A 16,889-nucleotide genomic window follows, 5' to 3' on the forward strand; every position below is an offset into this window, starting at 1 on the left:
ATACGTTTATGATGTAAATAGCCTCTTTCACTCCCCGGAGAAAGTAATCCTGTTTGGAATCAAGTATCTCCACCTTGTCAAAATCCACAGAGTGTCCCAGAGTTTCTATATGGATGTGTCTCCAATGTTTTGACTGAGCTTGGCCGTCTATGCTCTAGAAACCTGGTTCTGAGAGCGATACTTTTGGATGTTTTGAGTCCATCCATCACTCTTCTTCAGCATCACTGGAATGAATTGACAGAACAATTCACTCTGAAACGTTCTGTAGTAATCTCCGTTTTTTATCCAGTTGTAGCGATTGAATTATGTTTGAATGTGTTATCTGATGGTCTCTCCTGATTAAAAGTGACCAGTTTTGTGTGATGTTGCCTGTCCAGGACACAAGGAGGGGCTCACCAACATGACGATGGTCTGACTGTTACTGCTCCCACAGCCATGTGGGTTAAGGTATGGGAAGGTAGTTTCAATTGTTAAAAGAAGACCACCTTGCCACCTTATATAGCACAAAGAAAATCACAATTATAAAACAATAGTAAGATAAGAGGTACTCTAGAATGTTGTATGGATAAGATATGCATCACATAAAGAAAAGTATTCATAGAACAGAAAATAAACGATTGTAAAATCGCATCAGACGATTTTCCGAAACGTGATTACAAATGTTTTAGATATACTTAAAGCCTAACTTAATGTTTCCCTTTGTGTTCTTCCTTCAAGGCCCTGGACCTACTCCTTTCCAAGATGAAGACGTCTGGTTTCAACTTCAGCAGAGTGAAGGCTTTGTCTGGAACTGGACAAGTAAGGCACGTGAATAACAGATACCTGAGTAAAAGGAAAGGAAAGTGATCTTGATCCAGTTTAAGTAACCTGGCCGAAAAAAGTATTTCAAGCACTGACATGTCAAGCTTTGTTGTCGAGAAGATTAAATTTCCACGCACAAAATGTACAAAGGTTAATTTTGACCTTCTCCTCCCAGCAACACGGCAGCGTGTACTGGAAGTCTGGAGCTGCGGCCACTCTGCAGGAGCTGCAGCCTGATAAAACACTGTACGAACAACTCAAGGTACGGAGGAAGTTTTGTAGAAAGATATTCAGTGTAATCTACACAACCACTGTACCAACACATGGTGCAGGGGAAAGCTTTATACATGATGTAAACCACTTAACGAACAACTAAAGGTACGGAAGAACCTTTGTATAAAGATATTCAGCTACAAAACCACTTTACCAACAACTCAAGGTACAGGGGAACTTTTATATATATATATATATATATATATATATATATATATATATATATATATATATATATATATGGTATTCAGCATTTACACAACACTGTACCAACAACTCAAGGCATTCGGAGGAAGCTTAAGTTTATAGAAAGTTATTCGGCTTAATCTATACAACCACTGTACCAGCAACCTAAGGTAATGGGGAACCTTTACATGATGATATTCAGCATTTACATGTGTACTCCTGTCTCTATTGATATGGCTATTGTCTGCTGTACAGGACAGTTTTTCTATAGACTAGAGAGTCAAATGTTTAAATCAAATGTTCAAAGATTTGGGGTTTAGAGCTTGGTAAAAACCCTTTTCCCTGTCTGTAATGATGTAAAAACACTTTTTTTTTTCTTTTTTTTCTAAATCAGGTTCGTAGGGCCTGATGTTACCATCGTGGTGATGAAGAGCGGCCCATAGCGATAACTGTAGCAGCATCTCTTCTCCCTAAGTCAGAAACATCAAGCTTAAGCAAGCTTGACTACACTGACTCAATAGGCGAAGCAGGGGTTACGAGGCTGCTCGGGAAATTCCCTACCCCATTTTGGCCGGAATGGTTTGATCCGCTCACATCGCATCATCGCACATGTGGCGGGTTCTTTTACGTGCCCGGGGTGTGGCTCTCCCCAAACACGGGACCTCCATTTAATGTCTTATCCGAGGGACGACTCATTTTCACTTGAGTAAAGTGAGGAAAGTCGTGTAAAGTGCCTTTCCCAAGGGCACAAGACCGGCAACACGGCAGGCAGATTCGAACCGGCGACCTCTCGGTCACGGGCCGAATACACTACCACTGTGCTACGCGGCCCCACTTTTCCCTGTCTGTGATGATGTTAATCAGATTTACCACTGGCAGAAGGTAGTATCAAAGCTGGCCAGGTAGAACAGCTGGTCAAAGGCAGTCATCAGCCACTCCAGTCAGCCAAACACACTCCTAGGCCGGCTTCACTCCTCTGCCAGCCTTTGATACTATCTGTAGGATCTGCTTGGAGATTGATGTTGTGTCTATTATCTCCTCTCCAGGACAGTTTTTCTGTGCCGGACTCTCCCATCTGGATGGACTCCAGCACTGCAGCCCAGTGTAGGCAGCTGGAGGAGGCAGTGGGAGGGGCGCAGGTGGGTTAATTTGTAAAAATGAACTTGTTTAGCTCACTGAAGAGCTATTCTATCACTGGTCATGACAGAGAAGAAAGGCACTATGTACAGTATTTACAGGTTCATTGTACAGGGAAATTCTCCTAGCTCAATGAACCATGGACAACAGCTTAGTTCGTCTCATCCTAAAATTGGTTACTTTGTGAAAATGAACTTGTTTCTAGCTATGTACAGTATTTACATGTTCATTGTACAGGGAAATTCTCCTAGCTCTTTACAACAAGTACAGTGAACCATGGACAATCTCTTAATGTCTCATCCTAAGGACTGCAACCCTTTCCGGTAGCATGCATGTCGGGTGAGTGACACAGCCGGGATCAAACTCATGGCTTCTAGTTCCAGAGTCAGGGCCACTAACTACTGGACTTAACACACACTACCCTTTGTGGAGATATATCCTGAGTTTAACGTTCACCCTGCTGAGAAATTGTTAGATAATTAAGTGGTACCGTAACCATTGTAGCATTAAGTGGTAGGGAACTACATGTGTATGATCCATGTGACATCTGTTGCACCATTCACAGAAACTTGCAGACATTACTGGTTCCAGAGGATATGAGGTAAGGTCGAATCTCCTGTTTTTAGAGAGTTTTTGTCTCTTACAGTCTTACTGGCAGTGAACATAAGACAAACCAAGCCTGGTAAAGAATGGACTGAATGTATAGTCCTGAAAGCGGCATTTGTTTGCTGGATTTTTATTTTTTTGCTCTCGTACATTAGTCTTGGGGTCTCAAGAGGAAGTCATCCATAAAATTGAATCAGTGCGGCCTAAGATACTGTTGATGACAGGTTGTTGCTGATGTGTACTGAGCTTATTATATCAAACTTTCCTCTCCACAGAGGTTCACTGGAAACCAGATTGCTAAGATCAGCCAGAACAACAAGGCTGCTTATGAGAACTGTGAGGTACGTGCAGTCAAACCTGTCCTCAGCAACCACCAAGGGAGTGAGCTAAAGCTGTTGCTGAAGTTGATTGGTTGGCCAGTTGATTGGTTACATGTTTATATGGTACCAATAACTTCACTCTATAAGCAACAACAGCCAGGATAACACCTCCCAATCTTCTTGTCCAGAGACCAGGTTGCAAGTCATTGTAACATACAAACTACCATTACGAGTTTTAATTTTTCTTCCTGGTAGTGAAGTTTGTTCAGCTCCCATACTCAGTTTTGCATAATTGAGTTCTAACCAGAGATATCAGTCCATGCCTTTTTTCATATCTTTGGCCAGCAGAGTTCAACCCGCAACCTTCTGAGTGCAAAGCAAACACTCCAGTAAGTTGTAACAGGGGCATTCAAGGACTGAAAAGCTGACCATGCCAAACGGCTTTAAGCCTTTTGGTGTAATGGTTTAGCATCTGGGTTTGTGATCTGGCAGCCCGGATTCAGTGCGGGTTCGAATCCTGGGAGTCAGGATATTGTTTCTTTCTATTTCTACTTCAAGTTCCCTTTTGTTTCATAGTCACCAGGCCATTGCACAGAAATTGCTGACTTGAGACTAAACGTTTTCTTCTTCCTCCAGCGTATCTGCTTGGTGAGCAGTTTTGCCGCCTCCCTGTTCCTGGGTAACTATGCACCCATCGACCACAGCGACGGTGAGTGGTTTTAAACATCGTCACATCTGCACACTTGATAAATAAAAGCATGCCTTTTGAAAGTACAACATGAACACTCATACACTCATAGTACAGCAGAAGCCAGTTAATTGCACAACAGATTAACGCACACTTCTGTTAACTGCAAGGAAACCCCAAATCCCAAAACAGTGCAGTCCATCTAGATAACTTCGCATTATTGCACCAGCCGGATAATTGCATGGAATTCACTGGCAAATAGGCCGTGCAATTAAGCGGCTTCTACTGTACAAGCAAAAATCTTACACTTTTTGGGAATTAAAACAAGTACTGAAGTGTTAAAATTTGATGAACCTCTGTTAATGATTAAGGCAGCATGTTGTGGTGAAGCTGCAGTTTTTCAAGTGATCAACAGAGGGCACTGCAGTGCATTGTCTACAAAGTTTAAACATCCAAATCTGTCAGAATTCTTTTTCTTGTTCAAAGGTTAAAGATGAGCAGTAACATCAGTATGATGTGTGTTTTCAGGTTCTGGCATGAATTTGCTGGATATCAGAGAGAGGAAGTGGTCACCACAGTGTCTTCAGGTCGGTCTTTAGCTATTATTTCCTTCAAGCAGCTTAAAGCTAGTCAATATTGACCATGGTAAGATACTAATCGATATCAGCCCTACAGCGTTGACTGTGGCTAAACAGTTCTATGCACATGTACAGTATAGGAGGATACATATATCTGTGACAGGTTTTCCACTGCATTTGTTGTATGCATGGCAGTTCCATACATGCCGAGGAGAAATAACATTAACATGGCTCGAAATACCCTGCATTATGCAGGTTAGTTCAGGTAAAATTGGAGCTGTGCAGGTATTTCTGGTGTCTACCCGCACCTAACTTGCACTGGTCCATGTACTGGTCCATGTACTGGGTCTTACACATAAATGCCCTATGATGTTGGTGTATATGGACTGTTCTTTAAGCGGCACTAACTGTTATACCACCTATAAAGTATAGAAGTATGAAGTATAAAAGAAAAAAATAGAAATGGTTCCTGAACAATTTTAGTTTGATCCATAGTTCTTAAATTCAGAGTGGTGCAGGTAAAATTTGTCTGGTGCAGGTAATTTTGAATGTTACCTGCACCAGTGCTGGTTATGCAGAAAAAAGTATTTCAAGCCCTGCTTTATTTATTTATTTATTTATTTATTTATTAGGATTCTCCATTTGGAGGGTATGGCGAAACAGGTGTTAAGAACACCTTTTCAAAGCCGCCATACACACATGTGCACATGTTCGCACATGTCTACACGCGGCGGGGTTACACCGCCCCTTACGGGGTGATATACCCTTTCGCTGGCTGATACGGTATGGAGGTTCGCCAGGCCTCCAACCGGGTGATTTGAAGTGAATCACCAACTCCAGACAGAAGGGTTTGTTCCATCTCACACCGCACCATCGCACGTGTGGGGGTTCTTTAACGTGCATGGGGTGTGACTCTCCCCATACACGGGACCTCCATTTAACGTCCTATCCGAGGGACGGCCCTAGCCGAAGCTAGGTACTCATTTTTCACCTGAGTATAGTGAGGAAATCCGTGTAAAGTGCCTTTCCCAAGGGCACAAGATCGGTGACACGCAGCGGGATTCGAACTCGCCACCTCTCGGTCACGAGGCACAAATCCCGCCGCTGCGCCAGACGATCTCTGCTTAACCTTTTGTTTGACATGTTCCTGACTTGATGTTTCCCCAGACGTGTGCTGCAAGACTGGAAGAGAAGTTGGGCCAGCCTGTACCTTCATTTGAAAACCTGGTAAGGCAGACAGCAGCAACAACAAACAAGCCACTCTGGTGTGTTTCTTTTGTACCTCGGGAAGTAAATGAGAGACAATTGCCATGAGGAAAAAATATAAAAAGAAGAATATTCTTTACTCACATTCACTGACTTTCTTTTTTCTAAATGTAAAATTATCTTTCTTTTGATGTAGATTTAGCACATCTTTGTATTGTTAGCACAGTTATTGTGAAAGCAAATTTGTATACAGAACACCATAATCTGTTAACGCTCAAAAGAACACATTCAAACAACCAGACCATACAACATCTAGCATCATGGTAAAGATATATAACGGGAGGTGCTGTAACTTCGGACGACTTTTTACTAGTTCGACATCACAGAGGACGGGTGTGGGTTGTCAGAAAACCGTTACGTTTAGTTCAATGATAAATGAGCATGTTAGTATTGATAGCCTTGTCCTTGTGGAGACGACTTTACATGGTCTATGCTCTATCAAGCGGTGGATTACAGTCGGATAAAGCAGCGCGGGGTTGAAAGTAACAAAACGTTCGATTCTGTTCTACTTCAAACATGGTGCTCTAACTTCGGATGATACATGATACAGTTAACCTTGCTATCTATAACAAATGACCTTTGCTGCAGGGTTCCATTTCCGCCTACTATGCAGACCGTTATGGCTTCTCACCGGACTGTAAAGTTATCGCTTTTACTGGGGACAACTCAGGTCAGTATAGTGTTGTTTTTTCTATAACCTTATAAATAAATTAATATACTTAGACACTTCTTCTTCGTGTCATCACTACACTTTCCTTGTCCAGACGTCCACACACTCCCTTCCTCTGGGGGTCAGAGCTTCCAGATCTTCCTTGGTGCATGGTTCGGGCAGGAGAGGGCAGACAAGAAGATGTTTCATAGTCTGCTCCTGTCCACAGTCACAGGCAGTCTGTCCATCTGGGCTGAGACCCCACTTTGTCATGAAGTACCATTCCAGAGTGGAACGCCCTGCCTGGCATGGTGGTGATTGCTCCCACCGTTGAGTCTTTCTGTGCCAGGCAGGAGGCCTGCCCGCCCTAACCTGGCACCTCTACTATCCCCTTTGTTAGCATGAAAGTTCATCTGTGTTGGTAAATGAGATAGTGGAAAACCTAAACTTTACTTAACCAACACCAAGATTAATTGGGACTTACCCCAAATTTTCAGCCGACTCCGTCAGCCTTGTTCACGGAATGGACCCGTCTGCTGTAGCTTCCGGACCCCCTTTGTGATTAAGTATTTCACCAACCTGATGAAATTATTCACTGATGTTGCTCTCTCTGTTCTCCAGGCTCCCTGGCTGGCATGAGGCTACTCCTCCCCCTTTTCCTTTCAAGATTCGTCCTCAAATCTCTGAGATTGATATCCCTGTCCCTGTGTAAACTTACGGCATCTCAAACCTCATAGTGTGGCACATCCGCAAGCCTGTCACTGTGTGGTGCATTCAGCCTTTTACGTATACAGGGTCGGCGTGGGAACCAATGTAGAAATTCGAGGGGCAAGTAGGAACAGAAAGAAACAAACACCCGGGATCGAACCTGGGTTGGCAGATAATAAACCTAGTAGCATAACCACTATGCTAGAAAAGGCTGATCATCCAATAAGCCTATTCGCAATTACCGGCGCGAAATGCATGACGGGTAAAATCCGCCATTTTGGGAGATAACTTTCCAACCCAGTGTTGCGTCACGCGTGTGTAGTGTCAGCGTTTGTTTAAGGAGATGGCGCGCCGCGCCGTGCGGCGCCGCAGGTGTTCCCACCTGACAGGTACGAACGTACACCTGTTCTAAAGAAGATTCTAGAACTGTCAGTTAAGAATAAAGATAATTTTAAGTTTTTGAAGTCTGGTGTAAGACGTGTGTTTGTGTTTTACTGACAGTATATGAAGTAAGTGGAGTTTTTTTTTCATTTTCGTTCCGGCCGTAATGGATGAGGAGGCGGAAGTTTATACACATGAAGAGCTAAGACACAGGACGGTTCTTCATAGTTATACTGCTAATTTGCTAATGCAGTTCTAAAATTGATTGGTTCATGGCAGTTATAAGCTCTGATTGGTTCCTGACAGTAGAAAAAGAAATGAAAAGAAGACACCAGCAAGAGCAATTTTATCCATATCGGGAAAACATAATTATTGTGAGCTCCTACTGCTAGTTTGTTAGTTTGTCTGTTCGATAAATCATTTCCCATTACACAAGCCACTTCATGAACAAAGGCAAAAGTAAGATCCCGTTGATTTTATTCCAAAAAATATGTTCCTACATCACCACCAGTATGGCAGCATAAATGTACAGACTCACAACTTAATGTATGAAAAATGTTTGAGAATACATTTGAGGACATGTTACAGAAAGGATCCACTTTTATCTATTTCATCTTCATTACATTGTCATTATTATCATCGGTCACAGTTTCCTGCTATCACAACATAATCAGTAAAGGATCATTAAAAAAGTCACTGGCACTCAGCTGCCAGCAATTCAATACAGTTTATCTCTGCCAACTTGAATGGCTTGTATGCCAACTGTTTATTTGACCAAGTCTGGCTGCAGGTTCCGAACCAATGCAGCACAGACCTTGATAATGTCATCTACTGATGACATGAGTGTTATGGGAAATGTACCCTCCAGGATTTTGACGTCCTTCAGTCGATTGTTAGCACGCTCTACGCAGATCCTCAAGTTTGCAACAGTTTTTGTTTTCTTTACTTTGTCTCTTGTCATGTGTCGCCTCCCCTATGCTGCTGGTGGTATTTCTAGTGTTGCATTCAGCAGCATCAGGTCCTCCTGGATTGGAAATCCCCTATCTGCCATTATTTTTATAACGTCATTTGGATCAACCAAATCTAAAAAGCCACAGTCCCAGGTAATGAACACATCAGAGGCTCTTCCGCCATAGGTCTTTGAAAGAAAGGAGATGTGCCCATTTGGTGTGATCCCTACAAACGGCTTTAAAGTATTGTTTTTTATAGTCATACCATGTGGAGGCTTGTAAGTCTAAAGATCTAGGTCTCTCAATAAATATTTCTGTACAATCAATTATGCATCTTATTCTACTACATTGTTTCTTGAACTGTGGTGGCAAGGTCTTGGAAATTGCAGCTCTACTTGGCCATACTATCAGTGGTTGAAGTGTAACAGACAGGAAGCGAACCCAAGTGTTGGCAATCTGTGAGCAAGAACAGTTTTGTCCGACCATGGGTCTTTCTTGTCAGTGGGAAATGCATAGCTGGAAAGGTTGGGGACAGTTGCATCATCAAAATCCTTTTTTTGTTCCATGTTTTTATTTGGACATGTCCCTGACTTCCTTTTTTTAAAGTTGATACAAGAAGGTTGATACCGCCTTGGTTGATATGTTCCATTACCGCAGCCGACCACTGCACACAGCCTCATGTTGAACTCCGGCACCTTAAAAAAAAAAGGAAGAAACATTAAAGCAAATATCAACACTTAAACAAAAAATACAGCTTTAAAGCGCAATACACTTCAATGCACATTCTACATGCACCCCTCCCCACCGTCACGTTTGCATAACTTGCAGCGACCTTGCTTGCACATTTATTAGAACAATTTTTCAACCTAAAGCACCAGTTTAATACTAATACGGACATCCAAGCCATTTACTGCGATTATTAGTGTACTCGCTGTTGGTTCTTAACATTTTTTTATCTTTCTAATCGAAGTGTTGGTCATGAAACAACCAGAGGGGCGAGTAAGAACAGAAAGAAACAACACCCCGACTCCCGGGATTCGAACCCGCGCCGAACCCGGGCAGCCGGATCACAAATCGAACGTGCAAACCGTTCGGCCATAAAGGCTTAAGCCGTTAGGCGTCTTCGGTTTAGCAGTCCTTGAACACCACTGTTACACTACTCCCCCTTTTCTTTTCAAGATTCGTCCTCGAATCTCCGAGATCGACATCCCTGTGTGGCACATACTAGCCTGTTAATCACAGGGTCGGCATGGGAACCAGTGAAACAACCAGAGGGGCGAGTAAGAACAGAAAGAAACAACACCCCGACTCCCGGGATTCGAACCCGCGCCGAACCCGGGCAGCCGGATCACAAATCGAACGTGCAAACCGTTCGGCCATAAAGGCTTAAGCCGTTAGGCGTCTTCGGTTTAGCAGTCCTTGAACACCACTGTTACACTCACAGTACGAAAGCTCCTCAGTCAGTGCAAGCGGGGTCATGTCCGGACACGAGAGATCACGAGACAGTGACCATATCGGCTTTCATTATTGTGAAGACACAAGGTCGTGCATTTTAGCTAACATTTTTACGGTTTTATTATAACATACGTAGGTTAAAATTTCCTAATTATGTCACACTGGTAACCTTTACAGACAAAAACCTGGCTGTAATGAGAATGGACAAAAATTCTAGAAGTAAGCGGCAAAGATAGATGGCATCGTGCATGGGGGAGGGATGCATGCGTTATCACTAACTGTGGTAACACGCGCTTGGATACCGTCAAAAAACGTACCGTAAATTCCTCTGAAGCGAAACTGAACACGGTGTTTCAGGTACACAAGGTTTAGGACATCGTTGGAACATCAGATCCAGGCGGGTAGCTGCCGTTAACGCCGTGTAGAGGCTAAAAATCTCGACAGTTGAACATTGAACCTGGACACACGCTGCCCTGTCGAACGCGACTTGTTTATCTCACTTTTTTCGTTGCTAAGGAAATTCCGCGCATGCGTACTGGTAAATGCAAATAGGCTTATTTGCGTGGCTGTTTGGCGCTACTTGAACCCCCCACTGTTACACAGAGAGATACACTGTTGTTCTCCCTGTTCTCCAGGCTCCCTGGCTGGCATGAGGTTACAGGGCGGAGACATCGCAGTCAGCCTGGGAACCAGCGACACCCTGTTTCTATGGTTACAGCAGCCCCGCCCTGCCCTGACTGGCCACATCTTCTGTAACCCGGTGGATGGGGATGCCTACATGGCACTTCTCTGGTACTTTCTTATCAATGCCCCTGACTCAGAGTTATACTTGTTGCCCTTGATCATGTTCCACCAAATTGGGTTAACCGAAACTGATGCTGACAGGTCATACCGGATACGGAAGTAGAAAGTAGGGCAATTTTTATAGCTATAACACTAGTTCATCTTTGTTGGGTAACCTACATCCGTTGTTAAAAACAGAGTATCTCAGGATACCACGAACTAGCATGGTTTCAATATCAATTTCCATTTGAAGCCACCATCTGTTGACCTGCTATCCTTAACCCCTTTATTGAATGCAATCATGTCACGCTGCATATAAAGATGAGCTAGCATCAGAGTTAACTGATTTTGCACAATAATCTTTTCAGCTACAAGAATGGCTCCCTGACGAGGGAACGGGTCAGGGACAGCTGTGCAGGTGCATCATGGGAGAAATTCAGCCAGGCCCTACAGAGCACGCCCATGGGCAACAACGGCAATATCGGTGAGGTCACATGAGGTCAATTTTGTGGTGTCAATCGGTTTCTCAACACAGTCTCTTGTACATTTAGTATGACTCAGTACAAAGTACCAAATTCATCTTTGACTCAGATTCCTTTGCTAAGATATCTGCCACTTGCCTCCTTTAATTTGTAGACTTCTTGCAGTGCTGGCTTTTATTTTACATTGTTCTTTCATGCTGGTAGAGGGAGTTTCCACACTCCCAGCATTAAACAACCCAGGCCCATATTGGATATCGCTAATCAGTACTAGTGCTCCCCCATAAAATAAAAGCCAGTGCAATACTAGAAGTCTAGAAAGGAGGCTACATAGAGTCTGCAAGCTCTAAATGACATTTTCGGCTAGCTACATTTGGGCCAGTTTTTTAGTTTTTTTAGTTTTGGATTGACAGTTGAATCCATTTCCACAGGCATCTACTTCGATGTGCAGGAGATCACACCCTCTGCTGTAGGTGTCCACAGGTTCAACTCTGCAGACCAGAAGGTGGGGGAACTGCCACTCGATCAATTCTTGTTGCTGTTTTTTTTGTGTGTGTGAAAAAACATCAACATGATGGAAACAGGGTTCCTCAGGACAGTTTTGACATATTTGTTCATTTCATAGTAGTTGTATAAAAGTTCTTGTTAATGACTTGTGGTTTGTTGTTATAATTGTGGTGCAACATCAGAAGTTGACCTCTAAGGATCGCTAAGGACAACTCAGAAGAAAGTAAATCTTTTTATTGGCGAGTTTATATAACTTGGAGATTAGTAGATCTCTTAAAATTTACCATTTTCTTAACTTGGTGGTCTTAGGGTATCCAGCTGAATTATGAGGGTTGATGTCATAGATAGTTACATCTTGTTTTATTCATGTAGGTTGACTCCTTCCCATCTGAAGTGGAGGTACGAGCTGTTGTGGAGGGGCAGTTCTTAGCCAAGAGAGCGCATGCTGAGATGCTGGGATACACTGTTGGTTAGTCTTAAATATAGTTTTCTATTATTTTTTTCTTCTTGTCATCTTAGAAACCTGAGACTTCATAGAGTACAACACGGTGTATTCCATATTAAACCTGGCTACAGCCATGTGGCGTGTTGGACACGCCCGATCACTCGATCTTGGAAGTTAAGCAACGTGCAGTCCGGACGCAGTTCTTGGATGGGGGACGGGGGTCCCGTGTTCGAGGAGGTGCCTTTAGAACGTATCAGCCTCATTACTCACACTTTGGGAACCTACTGGCTGCAAGTAGTTCACCAGATGAATTATAACAGCTTGCAAAAACATTCTTTTAAGAAATAAAAAGAAAACATTATGGCAATTGTATTTAGTGACAGGATTATTGTGTACTATTTGCTTCTCAAAAGACCAATAAGTTATTCAATGGTACGTTCAACCCAGGAGCCTGATATGGTACTTTTTAAGAGATGACTCAAGTTGTTGAAGCCCTCCATTCATATTGTTCCCTAAGGTGCAATACTAAGGAAAAACATGAAAAACTCACAAAAAACCAACTCCCCAGGCTCCTGTTTTTTTCTTCTCAAAAATTGATTGATGAACTCGACAATTATTCAATGGTATTTCAAACCCCGTAGCCTGATAGTAGTACTTTGGAGATAACTCTGTTGTTGATGTTGTCCCCCAGGCTGCAATACCAGAGTCCTGGCAACAGGGGGCGCTTCCTCCAACACCTCCATCCTCCAGGTGTTGTCGGACGTCTTTAACGCACCTGTGTACATCTTAGACACGGCCAACTCTGCGTGTCTGGGGTGCGCCTACAGGGCTAAACATGGTCGGTGCTTTCCCTTCATTTTTTTTTTCAACATTACATCACTACTAAGGGTGGGTACCGGTACAGAAAATTCAGGTCCAGGTCCGGTTCAGGTCCAAAGGATCAGGTCCTGGTCCGGACCTGAACCTGGACCTGATTCAGTATTACTCATACCAATGATCCATTTCACTACAAAGAAATCTGTTTGGTGGAGTATTAGACTTAAACTCAGGTGTTTTGCAATCCTACAACGCTCACTGCACCTGTGCGATTAGCTGTTAAACTTAGTAGAAACTACTATAAACTCTACTAGTACTTCACTCGAGTTATTTTCTTCCACCTGCAAGCGCCAAAACGTGTGCATTTTCTAATTGGTCCAACATTCGGTCCACGTAATTTTTTCAGGTTCGGTTTTTCTGGACCGGTCCAATAAGAAAAAACGGTTTTGTACCGGTACGCTGTACCGATACCCGGCCCTAATCACTACAGTTATATTTGGTTTAGTCAAGGAGGTTAATATTGTATCAAGGCAATGAATGATAGCCCATGCCACATACTCTACAATTTATTGCAAAAGATGACAAATCATTTTAAGATGTATATACAATAGAATCAGAAATACAATGAATAAGATTATACAACAATTTCATTTTTATTCACAACAAGTTCTGTTTCATTTTTATTTTTTATATAATTTGGTTTGTTTTTTTTAAATCTCTTTTAATTTTTATTTCTATTCGTCTGGGGTTTCCTACAGGAATGAGTATGGTCAGTGATTTTCCCTTTATATTTTTTTTTATGTCACAAGAATTATAGTAGTTGAGTCAATATATCCCTCTTTTTACAATTTATTTCTTATTTTGAACAAATTCTATTTACAATTATCGAACTAAACCCTCTTTGATCAAGTAATAGAATCATGCAAGGAGCCAGCGTTCTCGCAGAAACCTGGTCCCCAGGCTCCATGTTTTTCCAATTACCGGTAGGTTTTTAGAAAAAAATTTTCTAATCCGAGAAACAACAAATTAGATTGGTGTGGCCTAAGTAATCAGTACAATAACACATTGTCTTCGTGTTTTGTGAATAATTGCAGGCTGGCTGGGCAGCAGCAAGGTGTCATTCCAAGAGGTGGTCCAGGGGGCGCCGGAGTACAAACTTGCCGTCACCCCAAACTCCAGTGCCAAACAGGTAAGGGAGCATGATTTGAATGTATGTGTGTGTGTGTGAGTGTGTGTGTGTCTATATTTTGAAGTGTGTGTTTGTGTGTGTATGTCTGTGTGTCTCTGTGTGTATGAATGCGTGTGTCTATGTATGTGTGTCTTGTGTGTGTGTGTGTGTTTGTGTTTATATGTATCTGTGTGCATGTGAGTTTATGTGTGTGCGTGTCTGTGTGTTTTGTGCATGCGTGTGTGTGTGTGTATGTGTCTCTGTGTGTGTGTCTGTCTGTGGGCTGTGTTGCTAGGCCTCGCATGTTGGGTTATTGTGAAAACCTCACCTTCCCAACCGAATTCAGGTACCCATTATTACACCTGGGTGGAGTGAGGAAAGTTGGAAAGATAGATGGATGGATGGATGGATAAATGGATGGATGGATGGATGGATGGATGGATGGATGGATGCATGGGTGGGTGGGTGGATGGATGGATGGATGGATGGATGGATGGATGCATGCATGGATGGATGGATGGATGGATGGATGGATGGATGGATGGATGGATGGATGGATGGATCGATCGATCGATGAGTGGATGGATGCATGGGTGGGTGGGTGAATGGATGGAGGATGGATGGATGGATGGATGGTTATTGATTGATTGATTGATTAATTCACCCAGACTCCAAGAAGAATAGTGAGATATCAGTCACTAATGGATATCCATTAAATCAAACCAAAGCAATATTTTTATTTTCCCATAGGTCTATGATCCACTGGTGGGGAGGTATAAGAGGCTGGAAGACCAGGTGGCGAGACAGTGATCATCAGATCATGTGCACTTGTTCTGATGATGTCATCATCATAGATCATGTGCACTTGTTCTGATGATGTCATTTTACTGGCAGAATATGTGCTCATGTTTTTATGACAGCATTTTCCTTATGAAGAAAACACAGTGTATCATAATTTTTATAAGAAACTCAAATGATTTAGAAATGCATGAAAATATGCATTTGGGTAGCTAATCAGCTACTGTTAAAGATGCCACTGTCTTCTAAAAACAGGACCAACAAAGTTGTAATTTTAAATTTGTAATTTATGACTCAAAATCTCATATTTACTGTGATTTTTTTTACTGATTGTCATTCAAGTACAGTAGAACATGAACACACCTATGGCATGATGTGCAATGAAATGTGTAATATTGATACAAAGCCATCATATATAATGGTTAAGACAAAGGCAATTCATACATATAAATGTGATATTTGTGATAACTAGGCAGGCATCACTTGCGAGCAAATGCTGCATATGACTGTAACAAATCTCCCACCCACCCCATACAAAATTGGACTGTTGCAAAAGGGGATTGAAAAAATGTCAAACTTTGTGCCAGAATAAATGTTATTTAACGCTAGTTCACCTTTATCCGTTGGGTAACCTAAATCCATTGTTTTAAAAGCTGGGTATTTGAAGATATCACATCCACAGACGGTGGTTTTCAACATGTCGAATTTTCAAAATATTGTGGTTATTTTCAAAACATTGCAATGTCCATCGACTTGATAACCCTAAATACCATGTTTTTAAAAACAAGGGATTTGGGATAGCCAACGGATAAAGGTGAACTGGATTTACTTCTTTTCACTCGAAACAAGACATACAACCTTTTATACCACCAAAAATTACTGCAAATCATTGTGGGATAGAGACGAATATAGAAAATTAAAGTTCTTAAAAAGTGTCTCTAAGTTAAATACGCTCACTTGTAACACGAAATCAGATATATTTGATTACCTTCATTTAAACACTGCAAACGTTGACACAAAAACCTTACTGCCTCAGCCTCCTATAACTATAAGATGGCTATCATTGATCGGCAGTGCAAAAGAGCAACCACCTCAGTCATGAAACTTGATGTGGACATCATCTATGAAGATCACGAGGGTCATCAGTCTCGTAAAAGACTGCAGTGATCGATTAAAGATTTGGATATACCGAGGTTCATGTTTTACATGTTCTCAAGGGCCATTGATTGAAGAATTGTCCTATTATGGACATCATCTAATAGTAATGACTCTCTACGTACGTTGATAAAGGTTAGACATCCAGGTAATAAGATACACCAAACAATAATTACTCAAGCAACTGGATATGGTTTTGGAAACGGTCAGACGTTTCGGATAGTATCCACTATCCTTCGTCAGTGACACTGAAGTGATCTGGAAGATACTGATCCTTTATACCCTAACTATGAATGAATCTTCAGCTTGACTTGTCTTACAATGTCTCCGATTGGACATCTAAAATTGTCTTCATACATAGTTAGGGTATAAAAGATCAGTGTCTTCCAGATCACTTTATTGTCACTGACGAAGGATAGTGGATTCTATCTGAAACATATCACCGTTTCCAAAACCATATCCAGTTGCTTGAGTAACTATTGTTTGGCGACTCTCTACGTAATTCAACTTTTTGATAGCTGTTCAAGATATTTCGCTAGTCAAACCTGCCCAAGACGACCACCTGGCCATGGGGGGCCGGAAAAAACGGTCGATTTGGACAGGTGGTCGCTGAGAAGAGTATCGACTCAAAACATGCCCGATGCAAAGTGTAAATGGTTTCCATTGTGTTTAATGGCAAATAGCAAGCACACTGCACGCACACAAAGAAGCGAGGTCTTTAATGTCAAATACAACACGCA

General features: G+C 42.2%; 1 protein-coding gene and 1 long non-coding RNA gene across 2 annotated transcripts; one reads left to right on the forward strand and one right to left on the reverse strand.

The window, feature by feature from the left end:
* The first annotated feature begins 372 nt into the window (after nucleotides 1-372).
* Nucleotides 373-16,186, forward strand: LOC118403862 (xylulose kinase-like). The gene is made up of 17 exons (XM_035802723.1): nucleotides 373-447; nucleotides 718-798; nucleotides 977-1,063; nucleotides 2,307-2,399; nucleotides 2,963-2,998; nucleotides 3,279-3,344; nucleotides 3,960-4,032; nucleotides 4,540-4,598; nucleotides 5,757-5,816; nucleotides 6,444-6,525; nucleotides 10,634-10,790; nucleotides 11,150-11,265; nucleotides 11,692-11,765; nucleotides 12,140-12,236; nucleotides 12,904-13,050; nucleotides 14,123-14,217; nucleotides 14,947-16,186. Exons 1-17 carry the CDS (start codon nucleotides 436-438, stop codon nucleotides 15,004-15,006), a joined length of 1,395 nt encoding a protein of 464 aa, XP_035658616.1. The 5' UTR covers nucleotides 373-435; the 3' UTR covers nucleotides 15,007-16,186.
* On the reverse strand, nucleotides 8,561-10,557 carry LOC118403866. Its single transcript, XR_004829700.1, has 2 exons — nucleotides 10,316-10,557; nucleotides 8,561-9,238 (listed from the first exon to the last, which is right to left on the reverse strand). It is a non-coding gene; the product is annotated as an uncharacterized LOC118403866 (long non-coding RNA).
* Nucleotides 16,187-16,889: the final 703 nt, after the last annotated feature.

Source organism: Branchiostoma floridae, chromosome 16 (assembly GCF_000003815.2).
Source record: "Branchiostoma floridae strain S238N-H82 chromosome 16, Bfl_VNyyK, whole genome shotgun sequence".
NCBI classification, from domain to species: domain Eukaryota; kingdom Metazoa; phylum Chordata; class Leptocardii; order Amphioxiformes; family Branchiostomatidae; genus Branchiostoma; species Branchiostoma floridae.